Source organism: Dermacentor albipictus, chromosome 6, assembly GCF_038994185.2.
Source record: "Dermacentor albipictus isolate Rhodes 1998 colony chromosome 6, USDA_Dalb.pri_finalv2, whole genome shotgun sequence".
Classification (NCBI taxonomy): Eukaryota; Metazoa; Arthropoda; class Arachnida; order Ixodida; family Ixodidae; genus Dermacentor; species Dermacentor albipictus.
The window spans coordinates 43,485,234-43,506,714 of NC_091826.1; the positions used below are offsets into that span (position 1 = coordinate 43,485,234).

Genomic DNA, 21,481 nt, shown 5'->3' on the forward strand with positions numbered 1-21,481 from the left:
CAAGGTGAATCCTGAAGGTCAGGTGTGGGAAATTTCGCTCACTCACTCGTTCGCTCACTCACTCACTCACTCACTCACTCACTCACTCACTCACTCACTCACTCACTCACTCACTCACTCACTCACTCACTCACTCACTCACTCACTCACTCACTCACTCACTCACTCACTCACTCACTCACTCACTATTCTACTCACTTACTAGCCCACTCACTCACTAGCCCACTCACTCACTATTCTACTCACTTACTAGCCCACTCACTCACTAGCCCACTCCCTCACTAGCCCACTCACTCACTCACTCACTCACTCACTCACTCACTCACTCACTCACTCACTCGCTCACTCGCTCACTATTCTACTCACTCACTATTCTACTCACTCACTAGCCCACTCACTTACTAGCCCACTCACTCACTAGCCAACTCACTCACTAGCCCACTCACTCACTGACTCACTCACTCACCCACACTCTCTAGGGGCAAAAAGTCGCAGGATCTAATTTGATACTATTCTGTGCTTAGTCATGCAGCGTAGTAATGTAGACGAGGATAAAGATGTGACAGATGACGGTCACTTATCATTTTCTCAGAGCGCTAGCTAGACTGCAGAGAAAGCTGGCGGTTGGCCTCTGCACGCTCTGCGACACGCTTACTAATTTAACTGTCCGTCGTGGAGCGAAGGCAGCGTTTTTCCGCACGGAGCCTCGGAGAAAACGGTCGGCCGCCTACTTCACGACGTCGGCCCGGCAGATAAGCTTTGGCCGGCCGAATAAGGTTATAATTACAGCCGTTATAAATGGTAGCCGAGGGCAGAGGGTGGTGGCAATTTCGTCCCTACATTTGGCGTGATTAGTTCCATGCACCACAGTGACGCTTCGTGTAACTCACACGACGGCGCCTAACCTCTTTGTGTGACTTCTAACTCAACCTAGGCACAACTTTATGTCACTTCTTACCTAACCTCACAACGTGCTGCATCAAACCAGATTTCATCACTTCGTCCTCCTGCGACTGATAGATCGAGTTTCGATTCATGCGTCCCAGACCGACGTTGTGGCTATAAGGGACGGCGTAGAAGCTCTATATTAACTTTAGGTCCCCCCTTGCTCTTATTCAAAACCCAGCCAAAGCTCGGCACACTATGGTTCTCACTTTCCCATCCTTTCTCAGAATGCAGCCGCCGAAGGTGACAATCCACCACGCCGTCTCGCAGTCACAGTGACAATGCCTTATCTACTCACAATCTGCTTGGCGGTGGCCACCTCTCTGCGAAACCGCGCGGTGCTGCAGGCATTAGGTTGGTACAAATATGCACATGCTCCCCCCCGCACACGCATCCGAAATTTTGCAGGCTACGTACTCTCTTACCCACTCTCCTTTATAATTACGTCTCGCTAAATTTATTCGGCAGTCACTCCCGTTAGTGCTTTAGTCCACTCACACCCTTCGTCGCTCACTAATCTTGTATACATCACGCCTTTGAAATGAGCGAGTATCGGGTATGAGGCTAGCGAGTGAGTGTGCTGACCGATGGAAGCATGGTTTACAAAACTTCGCGTGGTTCTTGCTCGGGAACAGACACCTACGTCGATGACTCGGGCACTGAAACCTTCGGCCCGAAACATCCTCCAGGTTGAAAGCCGATGCGCATGGTGTTTGTTACGTGCTTGGTACAGAAGTTCAGGAAGGCAACGCAGTGAAAACACTGTTGTCTGTCACCTCCTAATACGGAAAGTAAAAAGCCGGGAGTGCTAGCTGCACCTGTTCGTGATCCGTTCGACCATGTCCCGCCTTGAAAGCTGTTATGCAACACATAACACGTTTGTCAGGTGGGCTCTGTACCGCCAAATCCACAAAACCTGGTTCTGTGAGGCGTATAATACTGACGAATGCTTCGTTTGTGCGCATGTATTGCGAACATGCATGACCAAAAAGGAGAGGACGAATCACCGCAGAACGAAGTGAACGGCAGATATAAGTTGTGATTAATATCTTTTATGACTAAGAAGTACAGAATGTTAGGTTAATAAGGACAAAAACGGACAGGATCCCATTTTTCCACGGACCTTTATTTTCCGTTTCACGCGAGAAAGTCCTGCTGAATATTACTTAACGAAAGCCCTAGTCAATAGCACGGAATTCCCGAAAAATAAAAATAAACTGTTGTAGTGTACTTTAGTTTGACGTGTCACTTGTTTTCCCGCGCATGTTTTATCGAAGGCTATATGACCCGACTTGACCGGAAGAATGCCAATTTGGGACATCAGAAGACATAATAATTAGGCTAAGGTAATAAAAAATGATATATTATAGCGATTAAATCGATATAGTAACTTTTCTGCAGCCGTTGGCGTGTTTAATAAAACTCTTTCAGTGATATTTCACGACAAAGCATCCGCGAATTCACATCGCAGCGTCACATCGCGCGCAAGTTATGCAAGCGACTAAACGAACGCCGATGTCACGCCTTCGATTGGGCCAACACAAACTGCCGTCCGTTACAAGGGCAGCCAGAACGCATGCATTCATACGGTGTAACTCTAGCCCCAATAGTGCACCGAACAGCTAAGAGAAGACGCGCCGACACGAACACTACGTGCGTCCGCGATTAAAGGCTGGCTTGCAATTTCGTACAGGCCGCCGCATCGCGCGCATTTCGTGCGAGTTTGGTCCCTTCTTTACTCGGAAATAGTCTTCATTCAGACTGGGATACATAGCGCAAAAAAATGACACAGGGACAAGCAGGACGAGCGCTAACTTTCAACAATTGATTTATTGCAGCTGGTGAGTACATATATACTCACTGGAACGCCAATGCAATAGAACACACTGAAGGGAAGGAGGAAAAGACAGTCATGTGACTATTATGCCCGGAAATTCAAGCTCTTTCCTTGATAAAAAATGGCTGTGGCTTAGCTAAGGTTAAGCCCAGGATGCGAAGCATACTAGCCTTTATTTTAGTTGTTGAACCACTGTTTAGCCTGGTGAACTGCTGTTGCTTGGCTATATTTGGTTCGGCTAGACGAAGAAACAACTCATGCGTTACTCTGCTTCGCCTTCAAGAGTGGAACGCGACAGCGTTCCCGTCGACCCGCCAAGGGGTGTAAGACAATGAGCTACGGCGCAGCGACTACGCGCCCCGCATTGGACGCGGTGAGCGTCGAGCAACGCAGCGTTCGGCGCGGCAACGAAATGTGCGCCTGAGCAAGCGACGCACGCCTGAGAAACAGCTCGTTTCTAAGGCAACACCGCATTCACTAGAGGCGCTTTTGTACCGCTTTGAAGCATCGTACTCGTGGCTCAGTGGTAGCGTCTCCGTCTCACACTCCGGAGACCCTGGTTCGATTCCCACCCAGCCCATCTTGCAAGAGTTGAGCCAAAGCCACTTCTCCTCTGTGTGACGTCACGGTGTCACGTGGTATTGAAGGCGACACCGCCGCGCCTGAGGAGCTGGGTTGAGCTCTCGTAATATGCTTCGCATAAAATATAGACGGCGTGCTAACGCACTCGTCTTCGCCTCGCGCGAAGGTGGAGTTCACCGAACCGTGGAAGGGTTCGCCGGAACCGGCAGCTTCGGAGGGTTGCTGGACAATTACGTCAGAGGAGACGACAGGTCGGCGACCTCGCATAACTCGGGTTAAAATCGTGCGACCAGAAATGATTTCCCTGGAAGAAGACGCCCACTGCTGGCAAATGAACTCGTCGATTAATAGTTCGCTACGTTCTCCAGGATCGGAGGCCTTTCTAAGGTGGACCGCTGTTCCATTCTCATCTAGTCCATTGGTCACTGTCATCACACGCTTAAATTCGAACCCTAAAACAAAAAAAACATATATGCAATAATAAATAAGAAAGGTCCTATGACACGATTGCCGATGTTTGCACCATCCATCGACCCATTGATGGATGGTGTGTACAGGAACACAGGGGCTTATGGATGAACTGTTGTTTTGTTCGTCTTCTCCAAGGTTTCTGTTCATCATGACGAGCTTTCAAACTTTCCTTTCGAGCGGCAAGCTGCAGGGGTGGCACCTTGGAATACAAATTTTTGTCTCTTATTTTTTTGTCGTTGTGTCTTTCTTAGTGATGAGTTTCTAGTGCTTTAAGCACGCTGGGTGACAACGTCTGTTTCTCGTCGAGTTTAGGGCTAAGACGTCTGCTACCTCACTTTCGCTTCATTTGGTGGCGTCACTCGAGCACGTTATGCGGCCTTACGGCAACAACAACAAGAATAGCTGCCGGTGCTGCTGCCGTGGCCACCCCAGACACGACTGCCGTTTTTCTTTTGTTGTTGTTGACGTCTTATTAAGACAATAGAAAAATTAAAACTGTCTTCGCGACATCACTGCGTCAAACTGTTACAATGCTCACTTCGGAATAGCTTGCAGACTGAGTAATGCATAAACAACAACATTGAATCAATATAAAGTTTTTTGTTGCGATTGCGTAGATAACCATCGCATGAAATTACACGTTGCATAGGACGTCGGTAAAGACAATTTACCAATCGCATTTAGTTTTACACAATTTAATTACTGCCTTCGCAACAGTTTCAGTTCACATACATTTCAACATGTGCGTTGCGTCTCTGGCTAATTTTATTGAGATAGAAGTTACATGGACTCTCATGGCGAGCTTTTGCCGTCTGCGTCACTACCTTAAACCTCAGAGGGAGGTCTCTCTCGTTCCCCCGTCGCTCTTGCCCCCCGGTCTTGGGATGAAGCTCACAGACCACGGACGACAGCACTCGTTTCCTCCGAAGCCTGTCCCTTTAAATCGAGCCACGAGCGACAACACACGCACGTGACGTCACTGCACTAACCGTTTAAAACTAACATTCCAAGGATGACGAGGTCGCCTTTGACAAAGATAGGTGCTCCTATCGAAACATTGGCCAGCCTTTCTGTGGCACCTTATCCCTGTGGCACCCTACGCCATATCAATAAATGGCCAGATAATTTCTTATGAGAAGACTCACAAATTTCTTGGCATAATCATTGATAGAGATCTCTCATGGAGCCCGCACGTTACCTACTTGAAAAAGCGTCTGACAGCAATCTCCCAACTTTTCAAGTTTCTGGGAGGAAAGACTTGGGGAATGTCAGTGCATGCAATGTTGGAATTGTACAGGGCTCTTTTTCTGGGTTTCTTGAGATACAGTTTGCCTGTACTGACCAACACCTGCCAGACAAATCTTCGTGCTCTACAGGCTATTCAAGCTCGGGCTCCCAGGGTTTGTCTTGGTTTGCCAAAATGCACATCGACAGCAGCGACTATTGCGATTGCTCAGGACCAACCTATACAAACACACATTGCGGTAGAAGTGTTGAGAGTGCACATTAGGCACGTTGCCCGTGCCTGTTCCCACCATCTGGCAACACTACCATCAGAAAGGCCGCAGGCAGCTTTTTGTACTACGATTTCGGAGTATTACACCTGCCTCCCATCAGGCTACACCCCCGCAACTAAGCCATCGATTCCTCCATGGTGTTTGGCTCGACCTGCAGTGCACCTCACCGTACCAGGAATCAGGAAAAAATCTGAGCTGTCATCACCAGCTCTTAAACAACTAACTCTGCTTCTTTTGCACGAGAGGTACGCCGAACACGTACATATTTATACTGATGGATCGGCAACTCTCCAGTGTCCCTCTGCAGCCGTAGTCTTCCCAGCGAAAGCCACCACCATCAGTTTCAAGACATGTCACCCAACGACACCGATGGCCGCGGAACTTGCAGCCCTTCGTGCTGCACTTCGTCTCGTCAACCAAGAACAACCTCGAAGGTGGTCAATATTCAGTGACTCCAAGGCTGCACTGCAATCCTTGCTATCAGCCCTGCGGCGTGGACCACACGAACAACTGGTATTTGAGATTAGAGAACTCATACATACCTTAACTGAGAAAGGACACCACGTGACATTTCAGTGGCTCCCAAGTCACTGCGGAGTCATAGGGAACGAACACGCTGATAACGCTGCTCGGTCGGCTCTTCAAGGCGACGAAGAGGAGCCGATACCATTATCAAGGACAGATGCCGCTCGAAAACTTCGAATGATCAGCCGTCACATCACGTTATCCTTGTGGAACGCTGGAAGTTTTCACAACTACCGACTCCACCATCTTGACTCCTCCCTACGCCTTTGTATTCCAGCTGGGCTCTGTCGTCGCGAAGCTACCCTGCTTTGTCGACTATGGCTAGGGGTGGCTTTCACCAAGTCTTTCGCTTACCGAATTGGATGGGCCGACGACGCCTCGTGTGAGGACTGTGGTAACGAGGAGACTTTTCAACACCTTCTTTGTGACTGTCCTCGATATACTTTACAGAGACAATCACTTGCAACCGCGATAGCGCGCTTTGACCAAAGACCTCTCACAGAGGAACTCATTTTAAGATACCGCCACCATAAGCCATCGCAGCAGAGGGCGACGAGGGCACTGTTGCGGTTCTTGAGGGCGACAGAACTGGACAGGCGACTGTAGCCTGAACAGATGTTGATAGTGCTACAGGTGTCAGTGTGCTGTGCGATGACAGTGTTCGGTGACAGTGACCGATTGTGATTGTGTGTCTATGCTCCTTCCTTTCCTCATCTCTACTTTGTTTTCACTTTACCTCCCCCTCCCCTCTCCCCCTCCCCTCTCCCCCTCCACGAATCTATTTTTTTTTTTCATTTATGCCTAAAGCTACCAACGAATGGCATCATCTGCCGGCCTCAATTGTTAACATAACCGATACATCTGCTTTTAGAACTACTATTGAAAAATACTTTTGTTAATCCGCGCTTTCTAATTTTTTTATTCTCGTTATTATACCCTGTTATCTGCACGTGCGCTGCATTTTGTTGCACTCCCTTCTGTAACGTCTTCCGGCCTTGCAGGATCTATAAATAAATAAATAAATAAATAAATAAATAAATAAATAAATAAATAAATAAATAAATACGATGCATTAACATTGGGCGTGCATTTCGGACACGGGAAAACGCGTGGTACTACAGCGTAGTATCAAACACGAACGTCGCCTTGAAATTAATCGCTTCAACAGCCGCACGGCAATAATCGAGAGAAAAGTATCGGGGTGAATGTCATAACGCCAGAAACCACTCGAGGAGCACAAGATATCGGAACAACGACTGTATTAGTACGAGAAATAAAGAAAATAAACGTCCAGTAAAGTCAGAAAACAATAGGTTGACAGTTACAAAGGATAGCAAATGTTAAAAAAATGGCCAGGCTTAGCTTGGTTAAGCCAAGAATGCGTTGCATATTGCGCGAGTTGGGGCCCAGCTTTTCCTCCGGCTGTCGTGACATCACGTCACGTGGTTGCGCTAAAGGTCAATGGTGGCTGCCCGGTCGCGCCCAAGGGCTGAACTGAGTGATTGCAATATGCAACGCATAAAAAGAAATGTCGCAGAGCTCACTTTATTTAGGAGAAAGGAGATCAAAAATTCGCTAAGCTCATGTGACACATTTTCTGAAGTGGCGAGGAGGATTCTCCGGTGCAGTGCACATTCGGCGGTGACGAACGTTAGGGTGCTCCTCTGATCCCACCGTTCAGATCTGTACTGCTGAGCAAGATATGAAACGCCATCTTTCCGTCTCGGAGGTAGCCGTCAATTTCCAGCGAGACAATGCTTGTAGCAAATTTGAGGTGGAAGTGCAGCAATGAGGGATCATCGCGCTTGCACAAACAATTCTTGCGACCGGGAGTCAACGAACTTTGATTGAATGCGTCTTCTTGATCCACCGCGTGCACGCTCCAGAAAGGCGGCCAACACTTAGAGTCCACCAGCGTCCCGTTAAACTCGATCTGCACAAGGAGGTGAGATTCAAGAGCAACGCAGTCCTTCCAAACTTCAATTGTAAAGTACGTGTCCCTCATGTGCCACACCTTAATCTCAGCAAACTTTTTTTTCCTTCCATGGCACGCAATGATTTCCTCACAGTTTTCTAGGGTCAGCCAATATTCCATGCACCCAATTCGTTTAATTGAAGTGAGTGCTGACAGCGCACTCATCAAATGCCGAAAGCTACCATACAATGTCTCCCAACGAGCAACGACACGGCCGAAATCAGGCTTTGGGAAGGTTTCCTCCCCGTTTTCCAGGTGCGCTAAACGCTCCAACTTTCCAAGTATCAGATCCTGTCCCGAGTGGAACGACTGCGACCTCGACGTGCTGGCTTCTTCCAATGGATTTTGCTGAGACGTCCGCTTGTGCGACACGGGCGAAGAAGTCGCGGCGGTGATTTGAGCCATCTCGGCCTTTAAGTTGTGCTCGCATGCTCCGAGCTCGCGAGTAATCTCACCGAATCTGGTTTGCTGGTTTCTGACTTGTTCTGTGCGCTCATTCAACTGACTCTGGATCACTGGCAGCAGCTGGTCGTGGTTGAGGCATCCCAACGTCGCCTTCACGTCTGCAAGAGCAGCGTTCACGGCTGCAAGAGCAGCGTTCACGGCTGCAAGGGTCAGTGCTGTATGCTCCGAGGACTCTGTGATCGCGGCAGAAACACCGGCACTGCATCCGGCCGCGTAGTGCGTTGGCATGTCTTTGTACTGGACTCCCTCGCCGCATCGAAAACATTCCACGATGTGAAATGTGCACTCGTTCTCGTAGTGTTCCAGCATGCGGTCCATGGTGCCCGTGTACTCGCAGCCGTGCGCTTCGTTCCAGCAGTGTACCTCAAGAGGAAATAAAATAAAGAAATCGCACATCACGATTTATTGGACGGCATAACATTTTTACTAAAGGCGCGTTGCATCGCTGTGCCGAACATTTAGAACTTCCCCTGATATGAAGTCCGGTGTGATCCAGTGTATACGCTATGCTGAAAATCAACCAGCAGTATCTGTAGCTGTCTGAACAATAAAGATGCATCAAACACGAATACTAGGTCAAAGTGAATCACTTTATTATGCTTCTGAATAGCAAGACAGCTACTCTCACACAAGAGTCAGCCTTGGAAAGCGAGAATCGAGGAGAAATACGCCCACTCTTAAACTATTCTTGCAGCTCCCTACTGATCTACACAGTAAAATAATTTACACCCTTGATGGTGAGAATTGCGAATCATAACACCCTTGAAGGGTGTTTTCATTCAAGAAACATCCCATCATCATTACTTTTTGCGAAGCATAGGGCAGTTCTAGATGCCATAACACCCTTTTACCCACCGAAAGGGTGCACTGACTAAGAATATTGGGGGTGGGTGCAAGGGTGTTTTTGTTTGTTTTTATCACATTCACAAACATACAATTGCACGAAGAGACGGCATGTCCCACGGCACTAAAAACCAGTGGCGGATCCAGAAATGGGCCCTGCCTTACCCCAAGCCCTTCCCCCCCGAGACATGTCGGGCTTTCAAAGCCGACAAAACTCCTGAAGAGAGACCCCTTCCGTTTCACTGTCTGTTTTGATAAGCCATTTTAAATATGTCCTGGGAAAAACCTGTTGCTGAAGCACTACTATATATTATGTCACAGTGTTCTAGGTGGCACACAGTTCCTAAATGTCGTCACGCACAAATTCCGCGGAATCCAAAAGCGCGCACCTACTTTTTCTAGTATTGAATACTTAACCAAAAGAAAAATGTTCAAAATGTTTTCAGCAAGGCAGAACTAGTGCAGCTCTTGCTTTTGGGACGCCAGGAATCTAGCAAAATGAATAGGCCACGTGACAACATGCAGCTGGACGCGCCACAATTGCTCTAAAGCAGTGCGGTCGTCTAGGTTTCTTTCAAGCATGACAAAACGGGCAGAAAAGGGTGCGACGAACCATACGCGGACAAAAGATACGCCGATTCGAGAAGCTTTGACCCCACCTGACCTTCTTTCGCCGAATCAATAACCCCAATTCGTTCTGCTTCTCTCAAGTTTATAAACAAGGTAGGTTCGTTGGCAAACTTGAGCCTTCTCACCCACCACAATGCTTTGCTCAAGCAGCATCTGCAGAAAGAGCCGTGCAAAACGCTCATGGCTTCGCGTCTGCGTCAATTTACGAAGCTGGCTGTACAAAAAGAAACTATTAAGTTTGTAGTTGTATAGTAAAGGAACGTTCTACTGGCTTACAAACAGCTGCCTGAACGGAGTGCTCATAAAGAAAGGGAGAATAATCTAAGAAAGTATAGAGAACCAACGTACAACTTGCGATGCATAAAGTATTTACAACACCGACTAACGACGGTATTTACTGAAATATTTCCCCTCCCAAATTGGAGACAGTATTATTGCATGCATGAATAGGATATCAAGCCAATCATTGTAGATATAACGAGATTCCAGAAATTGGCGGGGCATTTGCAGACCAATTTTTGTTCACGGAACAGTGGTGAGGCATTTTTCAAGTATGCGCGCTACTGCCCACCTGCCAAGTACGTTCGCGATGTCTTGGCATATGTAGACCTGCGCGAGACTCACCCGTCTCCCCTCGCGAGACGGGTAGGACAGGTGCACATGCTGAATACGGGAAAGAAATACTTTGCAGAATGAAATTGAATTTTGTCAAAACACCAGAGCTCTGGATTGCAGGTTACAGCGTGCACAGGGGCGCTCTGCCAGATTTTAAAGCGAAGCTTTCTATGCCTCCTCCCTCACTTTTTCCAATTCTGCTGCTGCTGCTGTCACTGGCTTGCCAGCCGCGTCGGTGGGTGGTTTGAGAGCGTGCATAATGAACATGAGAGGGACGCGGGGAAGGCGTGTGCGAGTCCTTTTAGCGAGAACTTCGTGGGCATCGCTACAATACTCTTTGGACCTCTTTGGCCGTCACAATGCCCACTGAAACACCCTGGCCATCGACACAATGCCCTCTGGAAGACTAATTACGCGTTAGCCCCCTTCTGCCCACCCCCACCCACCGCAAAAGTAGTGCAGAAGGTGCAGCACTTACTTTTTTGTACTCACATGCAACAGCGCAGAGGAGAGACAGTATGGTACTAAGGGAAGACAAGAGAATGCTTAAAGCCAACACCCAGACGAAATGTCATCACAGTTCCCACACTTTGCCAGGAAATTGTTGTTGTCATTCAATAGCCTTTACCACAGCTGCACCCTCGCCGAGCAAAGGGGTTCGGCGATGGTATAGGCACAGCTATTGAATGGGAACAATACTAAATTGCTCTGCTCGTGGTAGTTTGAGGGCGAGCGTAGTTGGGTCGAAAATGACTTGTCTACCGCATGCACAAAATACCTCGATTTTGAATATATCTTCCTCATTACCCGTCAAACTGCTATTATAAGCAACTGCAGTAAGACAAAGACCGACATCAGATTATGACAACGACAACTCGCGGTGCTGTCCACCAGAGGGGAGTCGTTGTTATATTTGTTCTTTCTTTTGAGCTCATAAAAACAAAGAAAAAAAAAACCAGAGATCTGGATTCGCTTCGGTTGCACTTTCACGGCAGCAGGCAAAGAAAGACTTTTCGTACTTGGAAACTTAAGGTTTTCGTGTAATTATGCACATGTGAAATTTCGTGGTGTCGCCTATACGTTTAGAAAGCTATTATGCAAGTACTTTTATATCTGCCGTTAATCCAAGCTATTTAAAATTTGAGTGAGCACTCCAGTTCAGAAATATGAGCATTGTGAACTTCTTGAGAATGCCAATTAAAGCTTTTTTTCTCTCTCTGTTTCTCTGTGCATAAAAGAAAAGACAGACTCGCAAGTACCTCTGTATCTTATACAATCAGGAAGGACCACGTCTCTTTACAAATGAACATCCAAGCAAACAAACAAAAAAGAAAGCATCGACAAATAAATTCACTTACACGCAGTTACCAGCCCACCTTTGCCCCATTTGATTTGATATCAGCCCATGTTTCTGGAAATAAATTTCCAGTGAAACTACCCGTAAACACAGAAAATGGCTTAGAGGTAGCGTAAAATAAATAGCTTTGAAAGTAATACACACACATAGTTTAAAAGAATATTTGTTTTTATGCCTTGAAAACGAAACCGAAATTGAAATAACTTCCCCCGACGGGTGTCGCCGCTATCGCCGCTACGTCATTTCCTGCTTCTCGCGGCGGGCCGCCGGGAGCACATGTGTGTGTTCTCCGTGACATTCTTGAAGTTGTGAGTAATTAGATTGATTTTTGCTGCGTTTAGGTTGTACCACCTCGTTGTTTTCGTGTACTTTTGTGCTCATCGACGCGAAGTGAGCGTCCGGAGTGAAGGCGACGCGATTATGCGTGAGAAAGAAGGGCACCAGCGGCCTACGACATCGGTGTTTCTTTGTGACAGTGTGTTTACTACGCCTACGACGGCCGTCATTCGTGGCGAAGGAGAAAACATCTTCCATTCGGCCTGAACAGTGATGAAGTGGACGTTTTGTTTTTCGGCGGAATGCATCGTCAACATGGTCCATCCACTACGTAAACGAAACGGCGTGCCCAGAGTACAGATCGTGACAGCGCTCCGCCTTCAAACCGAGGGCCTTTTGCAAGGCGCATGAACTGCTGATATAAAAGGTACGTACGTAGGCACGTTCAGCGTCGCGTTTTTTATGGTGCGTCATTGTGGTAGTAATTTTCGCGTAATTTATTTAAAGGACAGCGCAAGGTGTGTTGGATGCGCGTGTAGTATATGTACTCCAGGCGTAGCATATGGGCACCGAATGTGAAAAAGAAAAAAAAAATGAATGTTTCATTGTTCACGTGTCCTCAACTAGAGTTGTAGAGAATTAAGTACTGCTACGCGTCAGTATTCGGCGCAGGCAGGGAAATAATACTTTGACTAATTGGTTCTTTCTGTTACCAAAGATGGGCGCAGACTTATACCGGTGTCACACGGCCACTTTCGAGCACGATTGAGCGCGTTCTGGATCGAAATTTTCGACCGCGATTGGCTCCCGTCCACCGATTGTGCAACGAGGCCAAACGCGTCCAGAAATTCGATTCCAGTCAGGATCGATCGCGGCCAAAAGTGTGCAGTGTGACAACCGTATTAAATGTCGCTTGTGTACTTTGACTGAATTGTTATTATTTATTTATTTTTTGTCGGAGGTCCCGTGGTAGGTAATGGCGCAGGCAGCTTGCAATGCTTGTGGTTTCATGACTAGAACTAATGCAAAACAAAAGAACCACGACCGTCCCGGCTATGTACTTATCAATCGCTTTAAGTTGTGCTCGTTTGTTATAGAAGCTGTCGTGCTGTTGCGGATGAATGCGTGGTTGCGCTATTTGTTTGTAAATTTATCTTTTTGTATAAATAAGCACACCGAGCCTAATAAATTTTTTTCTCGTCCTTGTACTCGTTTCTTGGTTTCACGCAGGCGTGCTTATTATTACTACTATTTGTTTTCTTGTTGTGTGACTGAACCCTGCTTTAGGCGTCCTGTCAGTTGTCAACAGTATTTCTGAAATGAATTGCACTTAGCGTCCTACGGTTATTGTACGCTTCACTACCTTATTTTAATGTCTAGTTATAAAGTGTATGGTTATTGTAACTATTCTTGGCCTTTATATATGTATTTATTAAGCTGGTAAATGCTTAATTGTATTTGCAGTTTTGAGAGGTTCTTTTATTGAGTCGTCAATCTCGAATGGTATTAATGGTGGGTTGTTTTTTTGTGCCCATGCAGTTGCAGTCAGCATGAAGCAATCGCATGGGAACCGACTGGCTGTCTTGGGCCTACACGTTGCTGAAAAGACAGTGAAGACGTCTGACCCGACAGGTATACTTTTTTCATCACAATTGGCCTACATATTTTTTTCACCGGAGGATGAAGACCTCCCCCAGTGAGCTCCAATTACCCCTGTCTTGCGCTAGCTGATTCGAAGTGAAGCCTGCAAAATTTTTTGACTTCATCGTAGTCTACTTCTCTACCGTCCTTGACTACCCTTCTCTTCTCTTGGCATCCATTCTGTAACTCGAATGTGCCACCGGTTATCTGCCCTATGCATTACATGGTTGAAGAAGGCACTTGGGCTAGTTGGTGCTCATTGCAGACTTGAGACATGAATAACTAGCGTGAAAAGACAACATCAAGAAGCACATAAGAAAGAAGTCTAGACTTCAACTGAAATTTTTGCTACACAGAAACATGGAATGCACAGAATGTCGACGGACAGAAACAACACAGGAGCTATCGGAACAAATTTATGAACAGGTTAATTTCACTTACGAACATTCTTGGTAAGAGCCAGAGACGGGTGCTTACACACCTATTCCCCACTTTTTTGATGCATAGTGGTTCGTATATTTCCCTATGTACCTGCTTCTGGAGCTGCCTGAGCACACGATTGCTTTGAAACTGCTCGGTGCATGAGCACGTATGGCGATGATTGGCCATGTGGCCACCAGCCACCAAGGCACTCAAAGCTGCCCTATGTGTCCTCAAGCCAAACAGGTCGGTGTTTAAACGACCGCTTGGGGGAACAAAGATAGGGCAGCTGTCATGGCTGGTGGCCATCTGGCCAATCATTGCTGTAAGTGCTCATGCACTGAGCAGTTTCAAAGCACTCATCTGCCCACGCGGCTCTAGAGGCAGGTCGACATGAAAATATTCGAAGCACTTTGCATCGAAAAGCGGGTGATAAGTGTGTAAGCACCCCTTCCCTTGCTCTCGCCAAAAAAGAGTGTTCATATCTCGAAATGAACCTGCCCATCGATTCGCTCCAATACCTCCTGCGTCAGGCAGGGAAAAGGAAAGATAAATGTTGCTGTCGCATCCCCTGAATCCTATGTTTCTGTGTAGCCAAAATTTCAGTTGAAGCCTAGAGTTCTGTCCTGTGTGCTTCTAGCTGTCGTCCGTTGTCTTTTTCGCGCTAGTTAATGATGTCTCACGTCTGCACTACATGGCCTGACCAGCTCCCTTTTTTTACTCTTTATGTCAGCTAGGATATCAGCTCCTTCATCTACTTTCTGAACCATGCTGCTGTCTTCCTGTTTCTGCTGCCATCAGGATAGGAGTGGACATGACAAATGAAACTGAATGTCATTTAGACAGAGGAGCAGTGAGACTTCCTGTGCTTTACCTTTTGCTGTTGTACATAATAGTTGAAATTGCACCAACACATCATTTCCACCTTGTGATTTTCCCATAGCTGTGGCAAATAAATATATAGGCTTTAAGAAACTAGAAATGCAGTTTGCCTAAGAAAGAGAATACTCTTGCACCTAAAGGTAATGTGTATGATGCTCTGACTCCTTTGATGCATGTGCCTTGAGAGGTGTTGACGTTGTTCTTCATTTCTTTCTCAGTAAGCTTTACTTGATGGGTCTGACTTTGTATAAAGAAATAAGTTCTAAAGAAACCATAATACCTAACAGGCAGAATTGTCGAGGCTGAAAGTCAAGTTTTCTTTCATGACATATTTTTTTCAGGCTGTACTAGTTGATCCATGATGTTCGACAGACAGCGCAGACTTGTACAACGGACGTCAAAAGTGGCGAGAAATGGAACAAATGCTATCGCCTCTTTCTCCAACCTTTGTCGAGTTCGCATTGTCTAACGTCATCAACCAATACCAACTAGCCCGTTTGTGTACCTGTACTAGTTGAGCCATTTATACTATGGTACTCTAAACCAAATGTGATAAATTCAAAATTGGTGCCTTTTCTATCTTTGTACAAATACCTGTTTCATAAAATAGTTTAAAGTGTTATGGTTGATGTCATGTTTCGACACCACCATAACCTCATAAAATATCTTCATGGATGCAAAAGGTGCCTCTTGTGCAAGTTCCGTTCTAGCCTGACACGGAAAACAAACCTGGCAGAAGGTAGAGCACATGCTCTTTTGTAAACAGAACGCATGATTGCATTTTCTTGGCAGTTATTGCAATGTTTTCTGATGTTTATCTGCATGAACATTAATTATCTCAGCTGCTAAAGACACATCACTAGACACTGTGAGCAGAAAAAAGTGATTGTGCAGTACTGTTGAAGTCATGCAACATTATGTTTAAGCAAACTGGCAGGGATGCTAGCTGTTAAAAAGAAAAAGCTGACTTCTAGAAAAATTTGCACTCCTAAATGTGGAATTGAAATTCACTATGCTTATAAGCTACAAAAGATTTCCAGGATGATCAGACTAGTTACACTGGCCATTTGCTGATTCAATAAGGTTCACTGAAGCTTGTTTTTAAATTCACACTGTTTTTATGCAGGGTGATGATTTTCAGTCTTGTGGAATTTTTAAATATAGTCCTGTTGCATATAGCATAATTCTAGTCCTTGAGCAGGAATATTCAAACACGCAGATATATCTAGCACAAGAAATCGAAACATATTAAACTAATTAAAAAAATTTATTATCTTTCGAATGAATTACATTATAGCTAATATAACCGAAAAGAAAGGGGCTTAACCAAGAAACCCGATATTTGTTAATCATATCCTAAGAAGCCAGCAAACACTGACACCAAGGACAAGTTAGGGTAAATTACTTGTGATTAACTAATGAAATAAAGAAATGATAAATTAATGGAAATGAAAGTGGATGAAAAGCAGCTTGCTGCAGGTGGGGAACGAACCCACGTCTTTGCATTACGCATTAGATACTTTATCAATTGAGCTACTGCGGGCGCCGTTTCCCCATCACTTTCTTGGGTATTTATGCTTCCTAGTAGAACGCTGGGAGTGTTTGCCAGCGCCACCACATATCTGGGGCACATATTGTAATTTACGAATCATAGCCAGTGAGATTACAAGGTGTATCTACTTGGAATTGATTTCCAGAATGGCGTCAGTTTGGAGATATGCACCATCAAACTTGCCGGAAAAATGCACTGTTGTTCCACTTACTTTTTAACAAAATGTACTTTTATGCACTGAGGCACAAAAGTGGGTTGTGCACTGATGCACAACCCACTACTTTACCAGTAGTACTGAAAACATTTTGGCTCTTTATCATTAATGCACTGATGTTTAAGCTATAGAATGTCACTTGCCCCATCTTCCTATCTCTTCACGTTCCAAAGTAATCGAGCAATGCATGGCATCCAGTGGTGATGTCCGGTTGAAACAGTGGGCTGTAATTGAATTTCTCACTGCGGATGGTTCTGCGCCCTTCAACATTCATTGCCATCTGAAAGCAGTTTACGGGGATGCCTGTGTTGAAATCAGCACTGTGCGTAGGTGGGCAAGTACTGAGAAACATCAAAATCCAGCCGCATCAAATGTCCAGGATCAGCACCGAACTGGACAGCCCACAATGGCTTCTTATGAGGATCATCAACATCAGGCAGACGAGTTGAATCGGGTCAATCGTAGGATCAAGCAACACCAGATTGCAGCAACACTCGCTATTTCCATTGGTTCAGTGAACCACATAATTAAAAACCTCCTGGGTTACAAGAATTGAACTTGTTGGCTATGCTTCGACTTTTTCATGTCAGTCGTCAGTTACCGTGACACCCAACAAGCGCAAGTCTTCTTGTAACGCAGGGCTTTAATGATGTGGTTCACTGAGGCAATGGAAATGACGAGTGTTGCAATCTGGTGTTGCTTGATCTTGCGATTGCACCGAGTCAACTCATCTGCTGATGTTCATGACCCTCATCAGAAGCCATTGTGGGCCATCCATTTCGGTGCTGATCCGGGGGATTTGATGTGGTAGGATTTAGGTCTTTCACAGTCCTTGCCCACCTCTGCACAGTGCTGACGTCAACACAGGCATTCCTGTAAACTGCAGTCAAATGGCCATGAATGTTGATATGCGCACAGCCTTCCACAGTCAGAAATTCAATTACAGCCTGTTGTTTCAACTGGACGTCACCACTGGATGTCATGAATTGCTCGATTACTCTGGAACGAGAAGAGATAGGAAGGCGAGGCAAGTGACATTCGATAGCTTAAGCATAAGTGCATCAATGATAAAAAGTTCAAAATGTTTGCTGTAATATTGGCAAAGTAGTGGGCTTGGAGGCAATAATTTCTGAATTGCCCTCATATAGTTGTGTAGCCTGTCTCTCCTACATTCATGATGTGGCAGATTAAACGCCTTATTCTTTCGAAATAACGATTTCCTGGAAGTAAGCACTATCTGTGCTTGTTTTCTTTAACCTGCTCTTCTTGTTATCTTGAAATATTAAAGTGAATGATGCAGGGAAGCGCTGCTGGTCATGTTTCGTGTACTTTTCCTGACATTAAATTGCAACAAATCATTTTGCAGGTAGAAAAGAAGCAGATGGCTACAGTGATCAATGAAGAAATGGCTTCATCTATGATGGCTCGCCTTAGGACATTGGAATGGAGCTACAAAAAGGCATCATCATCCTCGCCTGTGCCCTGGAACTTTGGTTTGAATGAGACTGTTCTTCAATGTAGAACGGCCGCAAGACTTGTCACCACAAGGCATAGTGCAAGCTCAAAATATTGTACAGGAGGCTAGAATAAATGACCCTCCATGCAGTCACTCTGTATCTGTGATAAATGGGACCATTTCACGCAGAACACTCACAAGTGATAATGTGTTTTCTCTCAAAGTTGCTATGCAGTGCGTTTGTAAACACATTACCTATTGTATGCACACCATACATAACATTTCTGTGTGCTAGCCTAACTGTAGACTTAGAAACAAACAATGAAGTGCATATGTACCCGCTTCCACATGCCGTACTTCAAGGGCTATTATATTGCTCATTACACCCGATAGGTGAAGGGGTAATATATTCCTGATCACACCCTTCACCCCATGGGTCGAAGGGTAATATGTTGTTCAAAACACCCTCAAGGGATAGGGTGTTATTGGAATATAGAATAACCATCATAAGGGTGTAATTCCCTATAAAACCCAGCTTTTTCAAGGGTGCTAGGGGGTTAGTTATAGACACCGAAAAAAACCCTTAGGGGTGTAAATTATTTTACAGTGTACGAGGACAGCAGCATTCTTGTGCAGTGGAGACGGCCATGTGCTTTTCGCTTGCTAACTTGCTCCTCAAAGAAATGCGGTCGCCCACTTCGGGCAAAGATAACTGTTATACACCGTAAAATAATTTACACCCTTAAAAGTGAAAAAAGTGTGTAAGTGTGCCTATAGCAGACACCCTAGGGGTGTTATTTATATAACGGACACTCGACGTGTGTGAGTTATAGACACATTTACACCCTTTTTCACTTTTAAGCGTGTAAATTATTTTACACTATAAGGCGATTGCGAGGGAGGGGGAGGGCGGGAGTTGCTGTTAAGGAATAATGTCCTAAAGTGAAAAAATTGCAGAAACGATATATTTTCAGAAGGAATACCATCTTTTAGAAGAATAACTAGTAAATTTATTATGCAGTGAAGCCAACTTGCTTTTCTTATGGTTCAGTATGAATTTCAAGGAAAAGAATAATGTTTGAATAGAAAGTGAGTAACTATCACTGAATTATCACTGAATTGTCACTGAAGTGATTATCACCAGTTTCTCTTTGAATTTAGCGCAGAAACGACGACCCCAAAATGTCAGTGTGACGTCGCACATTTCAAAGTATTGATTTTTTGTATTTCTCGCTTATCTGTGACACTAAGAAATAAGTAGATACCGAGTTCCAACGGAATATTTCACATGAGCCTAGAGTGAGTTTGTGTTGTTCTATTGTGTTAGCTGTGATAGTCGCTAAAAAGTAAAAGTTAGTCAGGGTGAATTTGTGTACTACTGTTCGGCAATAGTAAAAGGGACACTAATCGTTAAGGGTGCAGATACGCCTCCGCAGAATTATGCGAATGCTAATGCATACTTAACCCCCCCCCCCCGAGTATAAGTGGCAGAAATTCTTTCTTTCCTTCTCACCTTAACGGTGTTCGCTGTTCTGGTAGGGAATTCATAACCCTCACATTCCGCTTCCTCGAATTGCACTTGATATAATGGACACTGCTGGAAGCTCCCTTCGAGGCTGCCTGCGTGGCAAGATTGGCACAGAGCGTGACCGCACGGCCACAGCACTGTCCGTTTTGGGACCATGCGGCAGAGGCCGCACATACGTGAACTGGGACCCTCGTCGACGAACCGCGTCGGTCGCCAGTTGACGCCGGCGACGACGTGGTCGCGAAAACGGTGCACCCGTCCTCGTCCGTGATCCGGCATGGCGGTGTCTTCGGGCACGAATCCTACGCCCACACGAGAGCGCGGTGGCATTCTTTACCGAGCTTATCGCTGGTGGGTGGCGTCAGACACTTTGCCCAGATAAGCGTCAACGAGAGATAAAATGAGCCCTGCACGCACTGTCTCGCAGAATGGTGAACACTTATCTCACCCTGACCTTCGTAACGCGGCGAGGAACAACTGCTTTGTTATCGTAGGCGACAGCCGTTCCATACGTCTACCGCCGATTCCGCAGCAGCGATTGCATATGCACTGGGCTTGTTCCGTTGTCACATGCACTAGGCCGCAATGTATTGCGGGGCAAGCGAACGCGTGGCGAAAAAATTGGAGGACGCTTAAGCTTCGCCTTCAAGAGTGGAACGCGACAGCGTTCCCGTCGACCCGCCAAGGGGTGTAAGACAGTGGGCTACGGCACAGCGACTACGCGTCCCGCAGCGGACGCGGTGAGCGTCGAGCAGCGCTGCGTTCGGCGCGGCAACGAAACGTGCGCCTGAGCAAGCGACCCACGCCTGAGCCTTAGAAACAGCTCGTTTCTAAGGCAACACCGCATTCACTAGAGACGCTTTTGTACCGCTTTGAAGCATCGAACTCGTGGCTGAGTGGTTGAGTCTCCGTCTCACACTCCGGAGACCCTGGTTCGATTCCCACCCAGCCCATGTTGCAAGTTGTTTTTTATTCATGAAGTGCCTGCTGGGATTTATCGCTCACGGCCAACGCCGACGCCGACGACACCGGCTTTTCTGCGACACGAGCTCCTTAACGCTGTCGCGTTAATATGGCGAAACGGCCATCCTTGCCTTCTGGTGTCGCAAGACTGTCGTCGAGACCGACTGCTGTGCGCATGCGCGTTCCTCCGTGATGGAAAGCGTGCAGGTTTCCGCGCTTCCTCCTCGCGCGCAGGCGATAACGGGGTACATGTGCCCCTCCTACGATTGGCGCTGTGGGGGATTGGAATGGGCACAACTTCGTTGACGTAACGGAAATCAAGGGCACGGTCGAAGATCTTTGTTCGATACGCGTTCTGTTCGGTTGCCGCAACGTCACAAAGTGGCAGTATGCGAAATTTCTGAGAACGGGGCGGAGAGAGCAGCCAATCGGCAAGCGGTGAACTCCCCGGAAGTTTACTTCCTTCGTCTGCCGTCTGCTTCCACACTGTTTACTACAAGACGAAATGTTTGTCGTTCTAATGAATGAAATCTTTATCTAAAAAATGTATTTTTTTTCTTTTCAAGCTTAAATACGTTTTGAAATAGTAGTGCGTGTGAATACTACAATTTATAGCTATTAGTTCCTCTGGGTCGTCCCTTGGTGGTGTCGCACACAGCGAGGAGAAAAAGTAAGAAAAAAAGAAATGACGGGAACAGTGGCGCACTTTTTAAGAATCAGCAACAGCATTCCAGTGGCTTGCTGGCCCCGATGGTGGGGTCGATTTCTCTGTACAACCAACGCGCTA

The 21,481-nt window shown here is 46.2% G+C and overlaps 2 protein-coding genes and 1 long non-coding RNA gene across 9 annotated transcripts in view; 1 reads left to right on the forward strand and 2 right to left on the reverse strand.

The window, feature by feature from the left end:
- Nucleotides 1-21,481, reverse strand: part of LOC135895752 (adhesion G protein-coupled receptor E1-like) — a 513,515-nt gene that overhangs the window by 353,644 nt on the left and 138,390 nt on the right. The window lies entirely within an intron of this gene.
- Nucleotides 7,409-21,481, reverse strand: part of LOC135895753 (uncharacterized) — a 169,452-nt gene continuing 155,379 nt past the window's right edge. For 3 of the 5 annotated variants that reach the window (XM_070540407.1, XM_065423913.2, XM_070540408.1), the window contains one exon: nt 7,409-8,680. In XM_070540407.1, coding sequence (XP_070396508.1) covers nt 7,529-8,635 — 1,107 coding nt within the window. In that variant the 5' untranslated portion in view covers nt 8,636-8,680 and the 3' untranslated portion in view covers nt 7,409-7,528. Of the gene's footprint in view, nt 8,681-19,716; nt 20,026-21,481 lie in introns of those variants that run through there. The other 2 variants (XM_070540406.1, XM_065423912.2) reach the window with 2 other exon arrangements.
- On the forward strand, nt 12,068-18,621 carry LOC135922005 (uncharacterized). Its single transcript, XR_010570694.2, has 3 exons — nt 12,068-12,465; nt 13,578-13,670; nt 18,114-18,621. It is a non-coding gene; the product is annotated as an uncharacterized lncRNA (long non-coding RNA).